An 18254-nucleotide genomic window follows, 5' to 3' on the forward strand; every position below is an offset into this window, starting at 1 on the left:
TCCTATTATTTGGAACCAGGTTTGTGTCAGCCTGATACACATTTCTTTCACTCACTGCAATTCTCTCTTTCTTCACCTACCTTCAGCACTTTATTCTTTGCCATTTCACTGACTTTTAGGCTAGTGTCTGTATCTCTGAAATAGACTGTGCTTAAACGAAGAGTTTCAAGGGATGTAGCCAGATCCAAAATGAAATTCTTCTGTCCTACATCTTAGGAAAGATCATAATTAGATTGCTTTTGAGATATTCACGAGTACAAACCTTAGCATCAATTGCTGAGAGAAGCAATTTCAAGCCTTCTGTGATGCATCTTGTAAGACCAAGGAAAAGGTGGATTAGGCAGTCTCTGTCAAATTAGCTTTAAGCATAAACTAATAGAAGATTTGAGAGCACTTCTAAGGAGTAGAGCTGAAATAAAATAGAATAAAACCTACTGATATGTAATCTTCTATTTTCTAGAATCTATTTAGAAGCAGGTGTTTCTGTGGTCATATCTAAAGATCAGGCTGCAGGCAGTAATAATAATTATGGAAGAAGGGAAATCTCTATTAAAGAAACAATACAGCAAGTTATTGAAAATACATAAGCAAATTGGAAATCTCAAGGAAAAGATGGAAGAATAGCCTGGCTGGTTAATGCTAAGTTTAAACATAAAACCATTGTTTCCTGTTTTGTCAAACTACATTTGTAATCTTGAATAGTTTTATCTTGAAAAGACGACAGTTTTGGGAACATGACAAAAGAGGAAACCCAGGGAAATATATAAGAGCTCTGGAGAGATTAGTCATCTTTGTCAATGGTGACATTTTCTTAATGATTATTATGTAGAGAGCTAAAATGGAAAGTTGGAAATGGGTTATCTGAAGAAAAAGTGGAAATGGAAATGGGTGGAAAGCTTACTGGAGGCTTGTGAGCATTTGAAAATGTGCTAACAATGGAGTATTCATTGATAACCACATTGGCTTTATACTAGAATCTATGAGAGGAAGCAGTTGTAGGGAAAGCATGAAGGAGGTTAAGCTAATGATGATATTAAAGTGGAAAGTCAAAATTACCATTCATGTGAAATCAGAAAAGAAAGTGGGGAGTAGGAGATCCTATCTTGATGAAAAAGATCTCAGGGTTTCCACCGAGCCTTAAGTTACAGAGAATATTATACAAAAATAAAGATTCTTTCCCAAACAGAATATTACTCTTAAAAAAGCCAACCAAACAAAAAACCCTGCATAGGTACACAAGGAGAAGAAAAGTGTTAAAGATATGCCCAGTGATTTTTAAATCCCCAACAGAAAACTAAAAGCAAACTTTTTAAATCCCCAACAGAGACATAAAAAACCAAACTATTTCATCTTCTTCATACATGTCTGACTTTATAAATTGTGTCATTGTAACAAACTTCAGGTACATTAGAGAATTCTCTTTCTTAAAACTCATAAGAGCATAAATGACATGATTTGCTTGGATTTCGATCATGCTGGAAAGAGGCTTCTGGTTCTTTCATGAAAACATGTACACTTAGCTGTAATTAACAGGAGACAACATTAGAGTATATGCTGCTGGAATAGTGTGTCTATTGGAAGGTAGAATGAAAACTGTATTCAGAAAGCAGCAATTTGTAAAGATCAGTAGAAGACTTTATGTGGAATTTAGTTATCTTAGATACTTTAAAGAGTATTTTATTAAGTGATATCAGATTGGGTAGGGGAAGAAGGAAATGCTGTGAAATACGATTGCACAATTCACACTGTGTAAGTGCTAATCTTGGCATGGCACTCTGTGTGTGTGTGTGTATATATATATGTATATAAAAAAAAATTAGAGTTAAACTGCTGTAATGGTGGGCTACTACTGAAAAGGTCAGTCCACATCCCCCTCTAGTTCCAGCTACATATTCCTTTCCTTTCTGGTTACAATGGAGCAAGTGATTCTTCAGTTGAGAATGAATTAGTTCATTGACTTGATCCAGCAGAAAATTATTTATTTGTGAAGTTTCTCTGTTTTTTATTGGAGGATTAGCTTGCTGTCATGTCAATTCACTGAACCAACTCATCCTGTACCCGCACAGTTGCCAATTGTGACACAAAAAATGTTGCAGGAGCATGTATCTAGGATTTGGATGAAGAGAGCAGGGCCATCCCTTTAGGTAGCAGCTGAGTTACCCTGGTTTGGAAGTAACATCCAAAACACACATTAATGTTACATTTTTTGTAATACTTGTTGATGGCTTTTTATTTCATTATCCTTTTTTAAATTTCATAAAATCTAGTTTTCATGTGTTTTCAGATAATATGCTTAATTTTTTTCAGTCATTATAGGAAACATAACTAGAGGAAAACAATATTAAGCTGTAGTTTGGTAACTACTAACCCTGTATGAACAGGGTTCACTACTTTTTTCAAAAAGGTAGAGGCGGAAACTGCACACTAATGAACCCTTTCCAAATGCCACATAGTGGAACAAGTAAGGAATTGCTTTTCTCCTTGGTGAGTTTCACTTCTGACATTTCAAGCTTCTATCACTTTTTTTCTACTCATCCTTTGTATTCTGCTCAAGCTGATGCAAGACTGATGATACTGAAACATGCAGTCCCTCCTGCCCTCTTTTCCCTTCTCTTAGCCATGCATTTTTGTCCTTGGTGTCTGTCAGTACTGGCATGTGTGGGGAGCTGGGTTAATTCATTGATCCCTCTGAGAACCAGGGGCTTTTTTGGTTTTGAGGGGGTTTTTTTTGTTTGCATGGTTAGCTTTCAGCTGGATCACTTCAGTCAGACTTACTGCATGGCTGCATAAACGCTAGTGTTGATACAAAGACTTGGCAGGACCGTGTGTTGGGTAAGGGTGAGTTTTCCCTTTCAGTGTTAGGATAGCTTTAAATTAGCTTGAATCATAAGACTGCTTTCTCTGAGAAACTACATCACAAAGTAATGATACTAATGTCTTTGACTTGGTCATAAAGAAGAAAGCTATGGCAGTTTTACAGTATTCCCTTTTGTCTCAGCTGTCGGGCTCTTCTCCTTGGAGATTACCACTCCTATAGCAGAGTTTGCCAAAAGGGCTGTGTGCCTGCATCTCATCTTGCTGCATATCACAGTCTTGTGAGTTCATGCAAACCAAACTTCCCTGGTTTTTAAGCTGGTGCATTGAATTGCTGGTGGGAGCAGCTGGGGTGGGTGTGTGTGTGCTCCCTTCTGCCAACTCTGCAGTGGGGGTAGGAACCTCCTGCAAAAGCGGAGGGAGGATACCTGAGAGCAGTAATGTGAATTGCCTCAATGAGATTTGTCTGAACTTGTCTTACTTTGTTCTTATAGCTTACAAACTGTCTGATTTATTTTCTGCATGGCAAAAGTCTAATAGCTGTCTGCTGTTTGTTATATTAATGATCCAGAGAAGTGGACAAATGATGAAATGAAATGTGACACAATTATTTCAATTAGCTAAGACTGGAAAAGGCTGTGGAGAATTTCAGAGAAACCTCACAGAGCTGGGTAGAGGGGGGCATTAGGACTGTAAATGAAAATCATCTGTTGATAAATGCACAGTATTTTTACTGAAAAGAGCAATTACAGTGTTCATGCATACTGGTGAGTGAATTAACTGTACAATCTCTGGAAAAAGACCAAGATATTGCTACAAGGAACTGATGTGAAAATCTTTGTTCTGTAGCATTATTTATCTGAAAAGCAGACAGAATATTAGAATATATATGGAATGAAATAAAAAGTATTACTTAAATTGTCTTAAAGCCAGTAAGTTTAATACATCTTCAATAAAAGATTATGTACCTCTCATTACACAAAATCCAGATGAAGGATAGCAGAAATACAAAAGGTCCTGTTACTGCAGTATAAATGATTAAGTACATAAAATGATTTCCATGTGAAGCAATCTTCAAAAACTAGGGACAAATTGAGTAATCTTTTACTGATTTTGGTAGTTGCTTCTCATATGAGTGCTCCAGTTGATTTAAAAGTAACTTCTTAGCAGCATTCACAAGATCTCATTTGTCAAAGCCTTGTGGTTATTTAAGATATTATCATCTGTCATCATCCTTTCACCTCCCTCATTTTCCTCTCTGCTCTCACTCTCTTGCTGTCACAGCTTATGCTGGTGGTTAATGCGGATTTGAGCTAAGATTCTGGACTTTGCACTGGATGATGTTCTTTCCTCTCCGCAGACTTTGAGAGGATGGGCACCTCCAGCAAAGGTGCAGAGTGGAAGGCTGGCAGTGATAATGTTTAAAGCTACAGTGAGCTAAAGGTTTTATTTAGCTGCTGTATATCTGTGAGATTTTAATGACTCTAGAAGTTAAAAAGGTTTAAATTACTTCAGGTTTTGATAATAAGTCTCTGTATTCCTGTTGGGCAAAGAATACTTGATGGATTTATTTTTTAAAATTGTTTTAAAGAGCAATCCTTTCCTTAGCCTTCAGCAGGAATCTGTTACGACTAATAGGAATTTCATAACTTGACTGAACAGTAAGCTGAAATATATGATGGTAAAGTTCATGGAAGGATTTTTGAACAATTTGTAATCATTTGAAATTATTTGGAGGGACAGATCCCCAGTGTGAGCTCAGAAATCTTGGGGGCTTTGGGAGTAGTGGTATCTGTTTTGGAAACCAAGCTAAAACATTGACTAAATTGTTGAACAGCAATTATCTCCTGGGCAGTTCAGTTCTGCCTATTTTCCATATTTTGCTTCTGTATAACCAGCAGATCAAGAGTATTAGTTATTCTTTCCAAGATCTCCTACAGTTGTTAAACACTATTGTAATTGTTTAAAGAGAACAGTTGTTTTTTAAAATTGATGTATTCTTTTCCAGATTTTTTTTCTGTAAGAATTGAAGTTTTAAGTATACATCATGTACTATAAGTAGTGTTCTGTTATGTCACATAACCCATGCTATATCTGGAAAGATAAATACAAAGCTTACTTCAGTATTACTAATAGCTGTTTAGACATCTGTACTGGTGAGCTGGTTTCAGCTGGGGGGGAGTGAGTGAGTGGCTGCGTGGTGCTTAGTTGCTGGCTGGTGTTAAACCACGACAACTGGTTAACTCTGATATCCATTTAGGTTTGGTAGGCAGATAGAGGATTCTGTCAGACTGTTAAAAGCTGTAGTACAGGATTGCAGGAGTGCCTTGCTTTTTCAGATATTCATGTGACAATTGAGTAGTAGATTCCTTCCCTCATGGTTTTAAGTTGGGGAAAGGGGTTGAGCTCCGCATAAAATTGCTATCTTCTTATTTTATAAAAAAGTCTTTAAAGTATAAAACGTGTATCTTGCATGCATGTCCTCTTTCATAACTACTGGATGCAGGAACCTTAAAATTGATGGGAAGGGCTAGCTAAATATGCATGCTTTTAAGACATTGGTTTTCTTTAAAAAATTAAAAATTCAGCATTAATATGCTTTACATTTTTCTTCAGTGTCATTGAGAGAAGTTATTTTGGTTGAAAAGCTATTGTCTTTTTGTCCATTTCTTATCAGTGGACACTTTCTCTGAAGATAGAATCTGAGTCTTGTAGCATCAGTATATGAAATCAGAATGATAAATAGCTCAATTACTTAACATTAATTTTAACGCTTTTTGCCTTCAAGCAAATACACAGAATGTATCATATGCTTCTCAGTAGGTAAATAAATTGTTTTTTTCAGGAGCACCTTCTGTGGCTTTAGAAAGTGTTATCTACGTTCTCGCAATCTGTGTTACAAATGTGTATCAATTTTTAAAAAGGCCCCCGTGCAACTTTAGTTTTTTTATGAAATATCACATTTTATTTGTTTATGCCATTTGCAGCTTATTAGGAATTTTTCTATTTTCTATTATCGAGCAAGCGTTCAAATGCAAATCTAGAGAACTCTGAATTTCCTACATTCAGGATAGTCTGGGATTCCTGCTATTTGTAAAATATGATTAAAATCCACACAAAAGACTTCAAAAGCAAGAAGGCATTTTCCTCATAGAAGTAATTTGCTTTAAGCTAATCTGATGATGCTTTGGGGACCTTTGGAGTTGCCAGGACTTATGTTATCGAGTGAGAAACCCGGGTTCACACCTTGCGTTTTGAGAAAGTGGAATGTGTGTCACAGGGGCTTGTAACAGATTGGGCCAACTCTTGGACTAAATAGTACAGACCATAGAGACTCTTGACAAGCAAAATCTTAATAGTTAAGATCCATGGTGTCAAAACAAAATGAATTTTGGTAGTAGATAATGAAGACTGTACTGATCCATAAGTTAGATTTTACTTTCTGTGCTAGGACACAGGTAGGTTATACAGTTCTGCTTCTCACTGGAGAGATGGAGTTTTCTCTGGTTGTTTTTCCGATTTCAATCTTGAAAAGAATGTCTTTTTCAAAACCATCAGCATTTCTTAAAAATACCTATTTCAAATTAAAATTCAGTACTCCCATGTCTAACATAGAATGATCCTTAATGTTTTTTACTGGAACTTACTGACATATAGAGTCCTTCTTAAAATGTAGAGCATAGTCTGCAAGTCCAATCAAGGAACTGTATTTCAGTTTAAGAATAATATCCATTCTGTACTTGGACAACATCTATGAATGTTTTATGATGTGGTGGGAGTTCCTAAGTAGAATTGCTAGGACAGATACATCACTACATTGGAAACGCTGAAAAATTTGCATTGTGAAATTGTGGGAAGCTTTTCCTTCATGTGGGATGGGAGAGGGCAGAAGACTAGACCCAAAGTCCTGTCTCTGTTGATTTTCTGTCACTTAGATGATAGTATCTGATTCGTCCTTCACTGACAAGCCTTGTCACTTGCTTTAGGAGCCCTTTTCCATTTATCAGATTGGAAAGAGTCCTGTATGACCTCTCTGATCTGCCAATCATCTACTAGAACAGTTTTGAGACCTAAAGGTTATCTTAGATGGTTGAGCTCATGATACTACTTAGAGTGACATTAAGAGAAATCATGCAATTGCACACTCACATAAAGCTCCCCTAAATAACTGTTTCTGTCTGATTCCTTTTACTAATTTTAATTTTATTAATTTGTGTATGCCTGGGATAATACTTTATTCCATTGCTTCGTCTACATTATTATATTCAGAGTCCCCTCCCGTATGGCTCTCTGATACTAAATTTGATTTATTGGACCCATTGATGTTTTCTATTAAGTATTTTTTGATGAGCAAGTTGAGCCACATTGATAAATGCAATTCAGAAACAATGTGGGTTTTTTTTATTGTGTGTGGTGGGGGGGTTTTTGTTAACCAGACACAAAATTTAATTATCCCTTAGTGTTACTTTATTGGTGCATAAGCATGTGCAACTGTTATCTGAGCATAGTAAGAGACAACTAGAAAGTATGAAACAAAACAAGAGGCAGGAAGGGGGGCAGCATTGTTCACTTTGGAAATTTTTCTTTCAGCCCAGCATCCCAAACCCTAGACTGAAAGGAAAAAAAATAAAAATCAATATTTGTATGAATATTATTGTCAGGCTGAAAAGGCCAAACCTTTCACTCTTCTTCAGGATAATGAGTTGTAAGGATTCTTCACAAGTGCACATCCATGAGTAGTTCTTTTACAGGTATTTAATGCTGTATTGCTGAACTCAGCTGTCCTGGAGAGAGCTGCAGATGACAGTCACCACTTTTACATTTCTGAGGGCTTCTTTTTCATTTTGAGTGAGATAGTAAGTTGATTAAGATATGAAAGACTGAATTTTCAATTTGATAAGCCTTAGAGCAAGTATATTGTGTGCCTAACAGTCATGTTTCTCTGTAGGTCTTAATAGAGTGTTTTTCCCAGACATTTCTTTGGATAAGTACTAAGGATCTTAAAATCAGGTTTGGAGAGGCCAATATTATGAGCAGGTAGGGTAGTAAGACTTTGTAAGCTTAATTTCTGCAGACCCTCCTTTGCTGAGTTTTAGTGACAAAAAGGGGTGAGTTTACCCTAGGATTTTAAGAGCACATATTTCTAATAGAACTTGGCAGTTCAAGGGCTAAAGAAGCATTTTAATCTTTCATGCCCACCCAGTCTCTATACAAATGTAAATATGTCTGTCTTTAACAATTTGCCAAGAAATGTGGTTTTAATTTGTTAGCAGCAATCCCACTCCCTGCAGCAGTTTCAGAGTCAAGTCACAAGTCTGGCGGTGCTTTGACGTTTTTCTCTGTCATGGTGTCATTGTTTATATGATGTCTGCTTCTGCTGTCCTCCTTTTTATGCCTGGAATATTTTTCTTTAATTATTTCACTGCCTAAAAGGAATTTGGGATTACTAGACAGGATGAGAGCAGATTAGCTTTTTTTCTTTCTTTAACAAGTCCTGAAGTTCCCATAGGAAATAAATAGTATTCCCAAAACAGACAGTGGTTTTTTATTTTTTTTAATTAACTAAAATTATTAAGTCTAATAAAGAAAATAAAGGAAGTATCACCAATAATGGCTAAGTGTCTTAGTAGTATATGGAGTGCCCATTGTTGTTATTTATGACTCTCTTTGCCTTCTATTGTGGACTTATTCCAGCCTTAGGGAGTTTACATCACTCCTAATAGCAAAAGGCTCTCTGGTTCCCACAGAGTCTTTCAAAGACTGACTCATATGCCTTATGTTAATTGTTCAGCTCTCAAAATACAGCACTTACAGGGTGTGGTTCCAAGGGGAAAATCTACTGTACTTAGAGGGCATGTTCAGAAGTGTTTCACATATAAATCATTTTGATTTTTAATTTTTTTAATGCCTTAACCCTTTTCTGTCACTGCTTCATGTGATAAGTTATTTGAAGACAAAATAAAAGGTTGACGGTGGCATAGTGAGGGAATGTGTTAGCCCTTCAACTCTGGACCATTAACTCCAGTCTGACTCAACTCACAAGTGACATGGCTTCGTCATCTTAGCCTCTCCCCAGGGTCTGCTCTTCACACCTTAACATGAGTGTACACTCCAGGCAATGATCATGCACTGCTTATAATCAGATGTAAGTTTGAACTGAGGTTTATTGCTTATCTGCGGTAGTGAGTATGTATGGACAGGAACTGTCCCCAGTTCTCCTCTGGATTTTGTATAAAGTGCTACATTCCACCCATTGCTTACCACATCTACAAGAATTGCCTTTGCATACTGACGATCCTGTCAGTCTGCTGTGTTGATGGCTTCAGCTGAGGACTGAAGACGATTCAATAGAATTAGCCTTACCAGTTACCATAAAGCAGAACAAGGACAGTTCAACTGCTTCTGCTTACGCTCCTGTTCTCTGACCAAGTAAGAGTGCTCTCCAGATGCTTTCATGCAGAATGATTGTGCAAGATCATTCAGTCTGACTTGTATGAACATTACTGGAAATCAGAACAGTTTTTACAGACTTTACAGTTAAGAGTCTGTGCCTTCTCTTAAAATTAACAAAGCTCTTGAGTATCTTAATAATATTCCTTTATTTAATAGTATACAAAACATGAAAATGTAGTTAGTCACATTAGGGGAGTCCATACCTCTAACAAAAGTAGAAGCAGCAATTAATCCCTCAGATTAAACTAGTTAGGCTTGATTTCTGAGGTTGAAATCACATTGCATGTATGTCCCATGTGTTTTCTGCCTACTATAAACACATGTGTTGCAGCATTAGTGGACAGAACTTCATGCATCTATCAGTACACACACAAAAACGTTTGCGTAACTTGCCTCTGAAAAGAGGGTGCAAAACAGCTGTAGTTTTTTAAACTGTCGAAATGGCTTTATTTGTTTGCCTGACTACACTTTCTGCTTACAAAACAGGAAGTTGTTTTCATTGGCTTACTTTTCTGGAAAGAGCAGTGAGGTTTACCCCCTCTCCTTTAAAATAGAAATAAAAATGGGCAGGGCTTAATCCCCTAGAAGTGGCAAGTTCCTGAGGGGTGTTCCAGGCAGCGGTAATGTACATGCTTTGGCCTTGCACCTCTGCAGTCTTTCTCAACTTTCTCCAGTTCTTTTGTACCACCTGGCTCCAGTGTGCTAGCTTTACAGTGCAGAGCAAGAAACGGTATAAATAAGCACTCCTTCCATTTGATGAGCCCCATTCAGCAGTTGCATCATGCAGGCTGATGATGAAAAATGCTATCAAAGAAAAGGAGATGCAAAAAGCCTCTTCTCTTCTTGACTTTGCAACATTTTTTTCTCTCTTCTCCGTAGCCTCAGAGATAATACTTTTTTAAAGTATGTGGTAGTTAATAGTGAAGTCAGCAAATGGCCCTTCTCTCATTGAGATTGTTTCATTGTGAAAGGAAATGCTCACAGCTTGAAGAAAAAGAGCATTTTCTTTCCCTCCCTCTCGCCCCAATCTTGTATTATATAAAACCATGGTGCTTCTGTTAGCTGAGACCAGAAAGAATTCCCCTGTTGTCCTGTAGGAGCCAACCACTACAAGCTGTGAGCATTTGAATGTTAGTAATAAAAGTTTTAACCCTTGCCTTCTTAAATGAGCAAATAATACTGTATATTTTTTGTAAGTATGGAAAAATTATGGGAATTCTTCTGAGAATAAGTGTATAGACCACTGCGCCAGTCAGTCTCTTCAGAAAAAAAGCTGACAAATATGCTCCTGTCTGCAAGAGAGATTCCTGGCATTTGTCACAGTTTGAGCCACAAAGATGTCAAATATTTGCCAGCAGTTTCCTCAGATGGTTTGGAAAGCTGCGTCCTTTACGTTACAGTCTTGTTTGTTTGCGGTATATTTTAGCATGTGAAAGGAGAGGGAACTGACTAGACTCGCAAATATTAAAAGATTAAAAATAATGCTGTTTCTCTTAGACTGCTCAGATCAAAATAATAAAGAACATCTGTAAGTCTTAGTATTATAAATGGAGTTTTATGTTGAATAATCATAGCTTGATGTGTCGTGTTTTAAACCTGTTTTTTCTTTTGGAGCAGAAAGAACTTTCCAATGGGACGTCTGAATATTTTACTGAATCTGTGGAGAACAAGAAGCTTAAGATTAGTCTGAATGAACAAATAAAGCAAGACATCTTGAAAGAAATGTATGTCACTATTCTTTCTAAGGTGTTAAATTTATAATCTGGTAAATTTGGGTAAATAGCCTATGTAATAACATTTCAAATCATATAAACTCCTTTACAAAAGATTATTTTAAATTACTAAGAAACTACTACTCTAGTATGAATAAGCACATAAAATGATCATTGTTGTTTTGTACGGCATGAAAAAAGCTATTACAACCCACATAGATATCTCCCATAGCACTAGGCAGAATCAGAATAGGGTGGTTTTTCCTTGAATGAAGCTCTGAGCCAAAATAAATATGGGATGTTTGGTGAAAAACACTTTGCAAATATACTTTTTGTTCATTTTGAGAGTCTGCAATGTACCACGATATTAGGCTGGATCTTTGGTCATAATTAAAGAGTGTCCTTGGTGTAGTGGATGGGGAGGGTTAGTTGGTCAGCTGAACATTTTACTGGTCCTCTGCTGTGCCAGGATGCCATTCTTACTTGCACAAGTTGCCAGTAGCCCCAAATCAACTGTGGAATCAGGGATTTGCTGTGAACCCTGGCAACTTTTCTTTTTACCCATGTTGTCTCATCTGTGTTGTCTTTAGAAGTGAGATTAGATTTGGAAGTATGCCAGCTCTACCTATTTTGGAAGAGCCCTCTTTCTGAAGAGTTAGATATGCCGACCTGGGAACTGCTTGGCATCAGCAGAGCAGCAGAAAGCGGTCTCAGCATGGGATGATCTATAGTAATATCTTTAGACTCAAAATCTTACATAGGCAGCTTCAGTACCTGTGCATAAAGTTCATCTTGCAGCCTATGTGAAATCTAGATTTGTAGGTAACATTCTGCTAAGGAGTGTTTATGTACTGACACTCTATCAGGTCCCTTGTGATCCCATTTTCCTGTAGAATTCCTTTTAGAGTATCATCTACTTGCATTACCTAAGTCCTTCCCAGATGAATGGGCTTGATACTAGATGAGTAGTGGTTAACTTTAAAGTAATGCTTTGAAATGTCCTGGGAAAAATTCCAGAGGAACATTCTAAAATAGAGATTAGAAACTCTCACACAGAGATGCGTATGCTGCCTCTCCCTGCCTGCCCCCCTCTATTCTTTAGATATACATTATGCATGTGAATATATGGGAATGGTTTGAAATAATTTAGGCACTGATGAAATACTATTTTATCTAGCCAGTTTGGGAAGGAATTCAATATACTTATGCTGTGTTGACCTTTAACATCTGTAATGAATCCAGTTCTGCCTCTTGGAATAGAACGTGAACTCCTTCATGGCTTAGTCATTAATAAATAGGGTTCCCCTAGTGCAGTGGAAATCAGATGGATAATGCTTGATATTATCCACACTAGACAAACATTACTGCTTGTCAAGATGATATACAGGGTTTTTTTCCACATTCAGAAAGAGGGTTGCCATAGTGGTGTTTCAGAGTTTGTAAGAAGGGCAGATTGAGGCAGGGAAGATTCTTTTTTAATTAAAAAAAAAAAATCCTTTTTATTGCAGTGTGAAAAGGACAAAACCAAGGAAGAGTAGCACAAGCAAACCTCAAATCAGCAAGGACTCCAAGAAAGTGTATCTTGGCTCAGTGGACTCGCAGACAGGGAACAGAAAGAACGACTGTCAAACTTCTCTCAGTCCTCAGTCTGAAGTGAAATGTAGGAGTACAGGACTGCTAAAGGACTGCATAAATACAGCTGAGAGCAACTTAGAGCTTCCTGTTTTAGAGCTGGAAAGTTATGTTAATCAGAAACAGCCAGATGATGTTAGCAGCCAGCAAAAACCTCACTCTGTGGAGTGGTTGAAGTCGAGTTTTCTAAGTGAAAACTGTCCTTGTAGCTCTGAGTCAGCAGCGCTAGGTCCAAAACAAAGTCAAGAAGTGACCAAAACAGAGGCTCAACAAAAGAGCTGTGGTGCAGAAGAGAAGTTAAAGCATTTCAAAAAAGTATCCTCTGAAGGGACTCCTTTAATTCCTAGCAATACAGAAATGAGCAAGTGCAATGATGATTGTTCAGGTCTGTTCCTGGATGAGAAGACCCCACTTAGTTCCAGTTTGTTTTCTAACAAAAACATGATAAAGACTGTGTCTGATGAGGAGTCACTAGCTTTGAGAAAAAACCTCTCCCGGCCTCTTTCTGTGAGAAACAATATAGTGCGGACAAGCCAAAATGAGCCAAGTGCAACCACTGAAGAATTGCCTGTGATGCCATCATCTTGTTTAGAACTGCAGCCTGTATCTTCAGAGAAGCTTATCCAAAAAAGAAAAAAAGAAGTTGAAAATGGTCTCAAGAAGTTAAAACTGAGAAGGCTTAAGAAGTCATAAAGTCTGATATATTACCTTGATGGCATGGGTGGACAGCCAAATTTGCATTTGGAAAGCATGTGCAAAAAGTAGGAAGCAATTCAAAATAATGAAAAATAATAAAAATACAAAGTCAAAATTAGATATAACTTTTTAAGAAAATTTAGTTAACTAAGCATCTTAGTCATTGGGAACTGTAATGAAGGTAATTCTTTAGTAATTCTAAGTCTTTAGGAATTAGACATTTATGTTGTATGAAGCACTGTAATGTTTGTAGAAAGAAAAATCTCATATACTAAGCAAAATTTTAGATCTATCGATGTTTTAGTATTAAAAAGTCATATCAGCTGATGACAGCAAACATTAACATCACTTGTGATCTGTTAGCAGCTGCAGTTATTCAGTGCTTTGCTTGTTTCTTTATTTTAGTAAAAATTAATGCTTTCTCTGTGTTAGGAAGTTCATGATTTATTCACATGATCTTTACAACAGTAAGGTGAATTGAGATTATTTCAAATAAATCTTTAACCAGGATTTAATGTTGCTGATAATTTAAGGCCTACCTTTTCAGTGAGGTTTCAAAATAACTATAGTTTCTGCTTGTGCAGTTTTGATACGAACGTTTATTTCTAACCAGAGTTGTGGATACAAGTGATCGTGCATTCCATCTTTGGAAAAAATGAAGATTGGTTTTATATATGTGGTCACCTGGATGTGTGCAAACATTGCTATTGGGAAAAGTTCATACATAAACATGCATATGCATCTTCACGCATTCATGTTTCAAAATCAGGTGTTGTTTGTGTGCAAGGGCAACACACTGTTTATCATGTGTTAGTAATACCCGAGTTATTTGTTATTTTAAGATAGAGGTAATTTTTAATTGCACAGTGCTTTTTCATGCTGCTTTTGTGACTTACATGCTGCTTTTGTAACTTACATGCTAATGAGCTAAAGAAATGTAACTTTTTATTTCATGCTTATGTTTTTAAATGTTTAAAATAAAATTATAAGCAATTGTCTTTGATCATTCTCTTAAAATCAGTGTGGCCACAGACGTTTTATGTGAAGCATTTTGAAAAATCTTACTTACAAATACTTAACAACTGTGGATATCCTCATTTAGGTTAAGAAGAAGATTCACATCCATCAGCCTTAGAGTTGATAATACAATTCAGGTCCTTATGAGAGTTAGCAACTTGGCAGTTGACAGCAAGATACTGTCAGTTTAACAGCATCTTTCTGCTATAAATAATTTCTGCTTTTGCTATAAATGAAAAAGATCCTGTGTGCCTGCTAGAAGACATTTTCTTTTTTCTTTCAGCCTGTTTGTGTGATGTTTCTCACAGTGATTTGCAGTAAGATTGCTAATGCTTACCAATCTTCAGGGTCTGCACAAAGGTCTTTCCTACTAACAGCAAAACCCAGGCTGCAAATGAACCTGGGTTTGGAGGAAGAATGGCCTGAGGTATGTTTACTGCTGTCTTTTGTATGGACTCGAGATACTGGGCCAGGAAGGGAGTAAAAAACACCTTTTGGATCAACTTAAAAGAGGTATAAGTATGTTTAATTAAGTATTTATCAGAAAAATAAGAGTAATTAAAATAGAATAACTTGATAGTTTATATTAAAGTCTTAGTGTAGATTTTCTGAGTGGCTTCTTTAAGTTCTCACTGTGAATAAAAACTGATAATAAATAATATACATAAAATAATAATATAAATAAACTGATAAAAAATGGTACAAGCATATATTCTAGACTGCAGTTTTAAATTTCCGTTATTTTTACTTTGATTTTCCTTGGATGTTTGTGATGATGTTCTTGATTGAAGCAGGTACCTGTGGGAGAGGTTTAGATGATTATGCAGTAACAGCCACATGCTGAGTTTATAAAGTCACTTCAGTTCTTTTCATTTTGTTTTGGTTAGGAAAAAGACCTTATGCATGCTTTTGCAAACTGGCGAACACACTGATGGTATCTGTGAAAATTGTGGATGGTCTTGAGCAAGGCCTCCCCAAGCTATTACTGCTAACAGTTTGGATTCTGAAGCTTCCTTTCCTATTGCCTCTCTCCTCTCCTAATCCATTTCAGTCAAGTATTAGAAACCAGAGGGCAACCACATATAGTTTGTATCATCATATATACTGTTGTTATATATAGTTCAACCTTAATTACAATTTAGTTTTAATCTTAACTGAATAACATACCTGCATACACCTTACAAATGAATGTCATACATTTATAGGGGGCTTGGGTAGATTAAACCATTGTCTATGTAGATAAGAACACTTGATTCTTCCTTTAGGCTGTTTTGTTATGTTGGTTAAAATGCTGTTTTCCATCACCTCACTGATAGCATGGGAACATCCTCCTTTTAAAACAGTCATCGTGCAACAACAAGAAATGTAGGGCTAGATCAAATGAAGGTGTTAGAGCCTAGACAGAAGAAACAAATACAAGCGGACTTTCTCAAAAGTGCATAGTTGCATCATTCTCACTGTAATGACTGACTTGTTAGATTCCTATGCTCTTTGTAGCTGTGTATTTAGAGCTTAGTTACTTGGATCCTCTCAGAAATGCAGTTATTCAGGGAAAAAAGCTTTGAATTCATGGTCATTTCTGGATTTTAGATGGTGTCACTGCTCAAAACTGCTCTTTCTTTTGCCTGTGCAGCAGGACTCTTCTAGAAGTTTCCCTTTTGCAAACCTTGTGGGTGCTTTACGTGGTGCTGTGACATCCAGGCTGTATTGTTACCATGTCTCTGTTACCTCTGTACTTTAAGCACAAGGTCATCTTCTCAGGCTTTGTGTTTATCAACAATCCACCTGCACCCAGATGACTGGCAGAGGTGTGGTCTGACATGCTCTTGAACCACAAACCTGATTTCCTAAATCAGGTTTAGGGGGAAAAAAAAAAGCAAGCTGGAAGCTGAGCTAGAGTAAAATTAGCAGTTTGCAAGCCTTGGCTGTGGCTTTCTATTACCAATTTGCTTCTGAGCAGCATTAGCATACCTTTCTGTTAAAAGTAATAAATATTTAAGGCTCTGTTCTGAAACTGCCATTGAAGCACAGAAACAGTTTCTTTTTTGTGTGTTTGTTATGTTGTTTTTTTTCATTTTCATAGCTTCTTTGAACTCTTCTGAAATATGTGTAGATCTGAGACTGGCTAAAGCCCACAATGCAGAGCTCACATTGAAAAATACATGTTTGTCTTCATAAGAAATAACTGTCTATTCCAAACCAGCCAGCTTTGTGGTTTGTTTTGGGTGTTTTTTTTAATGAATATCTGGTTAATTTGGTCTGTGCTGTTTGTTGATAGTCAAACAGTCCTTTCCTAGCCAAACACTTTCTAATGTGTGCGGACTATCGTTTCCATTATTCTTTATATCAAAGTAGCTAAAAATATTTGTTTAGTGAACTTTTGTGTTTAAACACACATCAAAAGCTAGACCAGCCTTTTACGTATTTATTTATAAAGAGGAAGCAGGATGATGTAAAGTCTCCCTTGCCCAGTGTTGATCGGTAGGAAGGTTTTAACTATCGCAAGAGTTATTTTGAGTAATAAGCTTTCTGCTAGTTCTGATATTATCTGTCAGGTTGTCATTCTGCATACAAGGGTCTAGAGTGTATGTTAAGTGTGTTATTACAATTGTGTAGCCACGTTTCTGTGTTACGCTTGGCTTAAATAATTCAAGAGCACCTGTTTCTAACAAAAAAGGAGAATTTTAAGAACCAAAACTTTCCTTGCTGCAGAAAGTTTTGACCAAGCGAGGTGTTAAGTAGCCTTCAGAAGGCGTTTATTTTGTCAGTGTGAACTTCCTTCCCTCTCAGCGCTCTGCATGTGGGTCTCATTGGCTGAGTTTTAATTGATGTTTTTATATCTTCATTTCATTGGCTTTTGAGTGGAAAATGGATCCTTTTTTAAGGAAAAAGTTGGAGAAAAGAATTTTTTGTTTGCAATTGGAATCAGAAAGATGTAAAACGTAGTTAGACTATCCCAGATTGCATGTTATGCGTAGTTATCTCTTTGCCTATATCAGTATCTAATAAAAAGTTTCATACTTTATTAAAACACTCTAATGCAGGCGTGAGCAAACAGAGTTAATAGTATCAAGAGTCTTTTAGCCAGCAGTGGGAAGTGTGGGTTGGCCTCAGAAATTAGCTTTAATAAAAGGCACTCCTCACTTCTTTGCTTGCTGCTTTTTTCTTCTCTAATAAGCATTAGCTAGGATCCAAAAACCTTTGTGAACAAGAAGATGTGGGATGGGGGAATAGCAGCACATGGAGCCTTTCATCAAAGGGATATCAAAGCATTCTGCAGCTGAACCTGGGAGGGATATGAATATGCTTATTTTGACATTTGGGGCAGCACTGAGGGTAAGCAATTTCTTCTAGGTGAAGCAAGCTGGTTAAGGAACTCGTACTGCAAACTCTTCCATCAACTCGTTCAAATATTTTTGAACACGGTTCTCCCATCTTGTTCACCTTTTTTTACCAGATAATTAAAATGGAACCTGGTAGCACGTGACCTTGTCCTTTCCACAGTGGCAAAAGGTGACATTTTTAGACGGGGACTTTTTGTTTGTTTGTTTGGTGGTGTTGGCCTATGCTGAGAAATCGTAACGGTTGTGCAAATGATGTCGTGTCACAGGGCATTTCAGCTGTAACCTGGAAATCACCCAGGGAATTAACCTCCACCATCCTACCTCCTTTACTATCCATTTCAGTTATTCCAGAGCTGGGAAATGGTTCCTGTGAGAGCTGACAACTCACCTTTTTTGAATGAGTATTTCGCTCATTTGCTCCCATTCTGTGAAAGTTCGATCCTTTAGTATAACTGAGACATAGTACCTTGGTAGCAGGAATTGGTAATCTAGCTCCATGACTACTTTACTTGCTGCCAGAAAAACTGTCTTTTTGATTTATGCATCAGATCTTTAAAGAAAGGTGTCTTGAGCTATAATTCTAGAG

At 37.0% G+C, this 18254-nt stretch overlaps 1 protein-coding gene across 4 annotated transcripts in view; it reads left to right on the top strand.

Annotated features, from left to right (window-relative positions):
- SLX4IP (SLX4 interacting protein) overlaps positions 1-14315 on the top strand; it is an 81495-nt gene extending 67180 nt beyond the window's left edge. For all 4 annotated transcript variants that reach the window (XM_075035467.1, XM_075035463.1, XM_075035466.1 and 1 more), the window contains 2 exons: positions 10885-10991; positions 12488-14315. In XM_075035467.1, coding sequence (XP_074891568.1) covers positions 10885-10991; positions 12488-13304 — 924 coding nt within the window. In that variant the 3' untranslated portion in view covers positions 13305-14315. The remainder of the gene's footprint in view (positions 1-10884; positions 10992-12487) is intronic.
- Positions 14316-18254: the final 3939 nt, after the last annotated feature.

Source organism: Buteo buteo, chromosome 9, assembly GCF_964188355.1.
Source record: "Buteo buteo chromosome 9, bButBut1.hap1.1, whole genome shotgun sequence".
NCBI lineage: Eukaryota > Metazoa > Chordata > Aves > Accipitriformes > Accipitridae > Buteo > Buteo buteo.